The following is a 5000-nucleotide window of genomic DNA, read 5'->3' as shown; positions in this document are numbered from 1 at the left end:
TGCAAGCTGTCCTGAACGCCTCGCCAAACTTCGTCACAGGCACAGAAAATCACGGTAAGAGCTCCACGTGGGAGAAATGCAACGAGAGGGGAAATTTTAAATAGAAGTGTGTTATTGTGGTTTTCAAGGGTGTTTTTGAGGTTGTTGTTGTGGTTTTCAAGTGTTTCTGGATGTTACTGTGGTTTTCAAGGGTGCTTTTGTGGGTTTTGGTGGACGTTATTGTCGTTCTTTAAGAGCGTTCGTGATTTTAGCAATGGTTTACCAGATTGCAGTGGAAGTTACGGTGGTTTTCAAGTGTTTCCATAATTTTGGTGGAAGTTACTGTGGTTTCAAGTGTTTTCATAATTCTGGTGGAAGTTGTTGTGGTTTCAAGTGTTTTCGTAAATCTGGTGGAAGTTACTGTGGTTTTTAAGAGTGCTTTCGTGATTCTAATGATAGTTTAGCAGATTCTAGATACCTTTATTGTGGCTTTCTGGTATTTTCATGGTTCCAAGGATGATACAACAGACACTAGTGGAAGCTGTTGTGGTTTTCAAAGGTGTTTTCATGATTTTAGTGACAGATTTGCAGTGTCTTGTGAAAGTTAATGGTTTTCAAGGATGTCGTGATTCTAGAGGAAAAAAGTGCTTGACGATAATTTTACACCATTAGTGGAGCAAAGATACCCATGGAAACCTGACCAATCACCTCTGGCTCCTTTAAAACTGATAAAAACCCAAGACGATTAAGAACAGTGTCCTCCACATCTTGCTACAGCTCTCTAAAATATTAAAAGTCATTTACTTAAAAAAAATATAAAAAAATCCAAGAGAGAGAGGAAGAGGGAGAGAAAGATTAAGAACGATGCAATAAGAGATGAAGAGAGAGAGAACAAGGTTAAGAAAAACGTAATAAGAGGGAATAAAGAAGAAGCAAAAGTGTGAATGATAAAAAAAAGAGAGAAAGTAAAGAAAGGTAAAAAACAAAAATGAGGAAGATTAAGAAAGATGAGATAAAAGGAAATAGGAATAAGAAAGATAAAGACGTGAGGAAGTAAGAGGGAACGAGAATAAAAAAGATGGAGAGAGAGAGAGAGAGAGAGAGAGAGAGAGAGAGAGAGAGAGAGAGAGAGAGAGAGAGAGAGAGAGAGAGAGAGATAACAAGTAAGGCGAATGAAAGACCAGATAATGAATAGAATGATTATAAAGATGACGAAAGTAAATATGAGGAAGTGAATGAAGAAAAAAAAAACTAGGGAGAAGGAATAAGAGGGAATTAAGAAAGCGAAATAGAGGATATGAGAAGAGAAAGAAAGATTAGAGGGAGTAAGAACGAATGAAAGTAAGAAAGAATAAGTAAGACGCAGTAAAAGAGGAATAAGGATAAGTGAAGAAAAGAGGAATAAAGATAAAAAAACTAGTACAAGAAAGTAAAAAGAAGGAAATAAGAGAGAGATGATAAAAAGAAAAAGTCATTGAGAGGTAATTAAGAGGGAAAGCCAATATATAGAAAGAGAATAAATGAAAAGGATAAGAAAGTGAGAGAGAGAGAGAGAGAGAGAGAGAGAGAGAGAGAGAGAGAGAGAGAGAGAGAGAGAGAGAGAGAGAGAGAGAGAGAATGATAAATATGGCAATAATGACAGAAATGATTATATATGTATGTTTTTAGACGGAAAATGAAAAAAAAGAAAGAAAGAGAAAAGAAGAAAATAAGATGCAGGAGGTGATGGATCTGGCTGAAGAGAATAATTAATGGTAGATATTACTTAAAGGAATTATTGAAGGTAAGATGCAAGGTCATATACAAAAGAAAAAATATTAATACAGACTAAGGAAACGATTTAAAAAACATTATAAAAAGACTTACGTAGATAAATTATAGTATTTTTTAGTTATTATTGAGAGAGAGAGAGAGAGAGAGAGAGAGAGAGAGAGAGAGAGAGAGAGAGAGAGAGAGAGAGAGAGAGAGAGACGGTTTTAATTGGTTGAGAAAAAAGTGTTCTGCTTATATTATTTTTAATTCAAATTACTCGTGTGTGTGTGTGTGTGTGTGTGTGTGTGTGTGTGTGTGTGTGTGTGTGTGTGTGTGTGTTTCAGTATCTCTTGGGATATGTACGTGTTCATGTATGTTTATTGGCGTGTCCATCCACTGCCAAGATAAACACACACACACACACACACACACACACACACACACACACACACACACACACACACACACACACACACACACACTCATTAATTTTCAAACACCTATTGTATTTTAATTCTCTCATGCTTATTCCTGTGTGGATTTTACTCTCTCTCTCTCTCTCTCTCTCTCTCTCTCTCTCTCTCTCTCTCTCTCTCTCTCTGTATCTTTTAACTCAATAAAGAACTGTAATTTACACACGCACAAACATCCCAAGTGGAGCACGCGGGCACGCACACACACTTTCTCGCCAGTATTGCGAACGGAAACGAGAGAGAGAGAGAGAGAGAGAGAGAGAGAGAGAGAGAGAGAGAGAGAGAGAGAGAGAGAGAGAGAGAGAGAGAGAGAGAGAGAGAGAAATACTAAAATACGAACTACTACTACTACTACCACTACTACCACTACTACTACTACTACGACTACTACTCCTACTACTACTGCTGCTACTACTATTACAACCACTATTCTTCTTCTACTTCTTCTTCTTCTTCTTATTATTATTATTATTATTATTATTATTTTTCCTCCTCCTCTTCCTCTTGTTTACTTCTACAACAACAAAAAACAACAACAGCGTCACCTAACCCTCTTCAATTAATCACAAGCTTCATTCATCCGAGGCTTCACAATCTAATCTAAACCTTTGAAGCCTCATTGCCCGGTATCACCAAGAATGTGTCGGCTCGTCTTATCTCTCACCTCAAGATGCAGCGGCGATAAGAGAGAGAGAGAGAGAGAGAGAGAGAGAGAGAGAGAGAGAGAGAGAGAGAGAGAGAGAGAGAGAGAGAGAGAGAGAGAGAGAGAGAATACCCAATAAATTATGAACGATAAAAGCAAAGAAAGACATAGACAGAAAAACAGGCAGACAGACAGACAGATGTATGTATGTATGTATGTATGTATGTATGTATGTATGTATGTATGTATGTATGTATCTCTCTCTCTCTCTCTCTCTCTCTCTCTCTCTCTCTCTCTCTCTCTCTCTCTCTCTCTCTCTCTCAGATAAACTTGTAACAGACTTAGTGATAGCACCAGCGCAGAGAGAGAGAGAGAGAGAGAGAGAGAGAGAGAGAGAGAGAGAGAGAGAGAGAGAGAGAGAGAGAGACACTTCAGCACTGTCAGTCTGTCCGTCTGTCTGTCACCTTGTCATTCATACGTGACATTCATCTTGCGCCTGTCTGTCTGTATGTCTGTATGTCCACTGCTGTGATTGCTGTGACTTGTTTGTTTGTTTCCTATCTCTCTCTCTCTCTCTCTCTCTCTCTCTCTCTCTCTCTCTCTCTCTCTCTCTCTCTCTCTCTCTCTCTCTACAAGTGGCTCCTCTTATACACTATCATTAACTTACCAACTCATTCATTCTCTCTCTCTCTCTCTCTCTCTCTCTCTCTCTCTCTCTCTCTCTCTCTCTCTCTCTCTCTCTCTCTCTCTCTCTCTCTCCTATTTTTATCTCTCCTTCAATTCAATCATTTCCTTGTCTTACCTTTACGATACTCTCTCTCTCTCTCTCTCTCTCTCTCTCTCTCTCTCTCTCTCTCTCTCTCTCTCTCTCTCTCTCTCTCTCTCAGGTCAAATAACGCGTGACCCTGAAGGTGCCGTGCCCCTTATCTAAGGAGGAGGAGGAGGAGGAGGAGGAGGAGGAGGAGGAGGAGGAGGAGGAGGAGGAGGAGAAAAGAGAGATGGATAGGACGTGGAGCAAAAAAAGTAGGAAAAATAAGTAGGGAGGATACAAAAAAAAAATCACTGTAGGTATCAAATGGGAGGAGGAGGAGGAGGAGGAGGAACACAAAGGAATACAAAGGAAAGCCATACATCAACAGATCTTCTGGTCTTTGCAAGGCTGTTTGGTAACTACTTCAAACTAGCTACAGGGAAGAGAGGACAGGGAGAGGAGGAGGAGGAGGAGGAGGAGGAGGAGGAGCAGGAGGAAAGACATATGAGGGATGGTGAATACATAACTACACCCCAGGGGGAGAGAGAGAGAGAGAGAGAGAGAGAGAGAGAGAGAGAGAGAGAGAGAGAGAGAGAGAGAGAGAGAGAGAGAGAGAGAGAGAGAGAGAGAGAGAGAGAGAGCCATGAAACAGGGTGTATCGTGACACTAGTGGAGGCACGTGACCAACGAGAGGGACGAAGAGGAGGAGGAGGAGGAGGAGAAATGAGGCCGTTCCGTTCTTTAATCTTGTAACCGGTTTGGAAGTTAGTAACAACAACAACAACAACAACAACAACAACAACAACAACAACAACAACAACAACGTATACTCGTACAAACAGGAAACAAAGAATGAAAGAAGGAATGAAAGAAAGAAAACATCGAAAATACAAAGGAGAGATAAAACTAACAGGGCTAGATTGAAGAAGAGGAGGAGGAGGAGGAGGAGGAGGAGGAGGAGGAGGAGGAGGAGGAGGAGGAGGAGGAGGAGGAGGAGGAGGAGAAGAAGAAGAAGGTAGAGATTTTCCAGTGAGTGATTTCTTCCCCTCCCTCTCTTTCTCTACCCCCTCCCCCATCTCTCCCCCTCCCTCCCCCTCTCTCTCCCTCTCCCTCTCATATAAAAGTGAGAGAGAGGTGGAGGAAAGTGTCACTCCTCTCCCAGTGCTCTCCCTTTCCTCCATGGGCCCCTCCCTCCTCCCGCCCCCTCCCGAGATCACTGTGGGCGTGCGTGGGCGTGTGCGGGCGCGCGGGCGTGAAGCGTGAGACAATTAGAGTGACTGACCGCCACCATGGGTTGTTTTGTGAGGTAAGGTGAGTGAGAGAGAGAGAGAGAGAGAGAGAGAGAGAGAGAGAGAGAGAGAGAGAGAGAGAGAGAGAGAGAGAGAGAGAGAGATTTAGTAAT

General features: G+C 41.7%; 2 protein-coding genes across 9 annotated transcripts in view; one reads left to right on the top strand and one right to left on the bottom strand.

Annotated features, from left to right (window-relative positions):
- LOC135093539 (formimidoyltransferase-cyclodeaminase-like) overlaps positions 1-5000 on the bottom strand; it is a 51454-nt gene that overhangs the window by 34266 nt on the left and 12188 nt on the right. The window lies entirely within an intron of this gene.
- Positions 1-5000, top strand: part of LOC135093537 (BTB/POZ domain-containing protein 6-like) — a 41404-nt gene that overhangs the window by 26180 nt on the left and 10224 nt on the right. Inside the window, exon 1 of one of the 6 annotated variants that reach the window (XM_063992864.1) lies at positions 1-54. This exon is cut by the window's left edge and continues 1082 nt beyond it. The exons of 4 other annotated variants lie outside the window; for them this stretch is intronic. In XM_063992864.1, coding sequence (XP_063848934.1) covers positions 1-54 — 54 coding nt within the window. Of the gene's footprint in view, positions 55-4744; positions 4905-5000 lie in introns of those variants that run through there. One more of the 6 variants, XM_063992868.1, reaches the window with a different exon arrangement.

This window comes from Scylla paramamosain, chromosome 43 (genome assembly GCF_035594125.1).
Source record: "Scylla paramamosain isolate STU-SP2022 chromosome 43, ASM3559412v1, whole genome shotgun sequence".
Classification (NCBI taxonomy): domain Eukaryota; kingdom Metazoa; phylum Arthropoda; class Malacostraca; order Decapoda; family Portunidae; genus Scylla; species Scylla paramamosain.
Note: the sequence above shows the minus strand (reverse complement) of the source record. Positions and strands in the feature narration are given on the sequence as shown.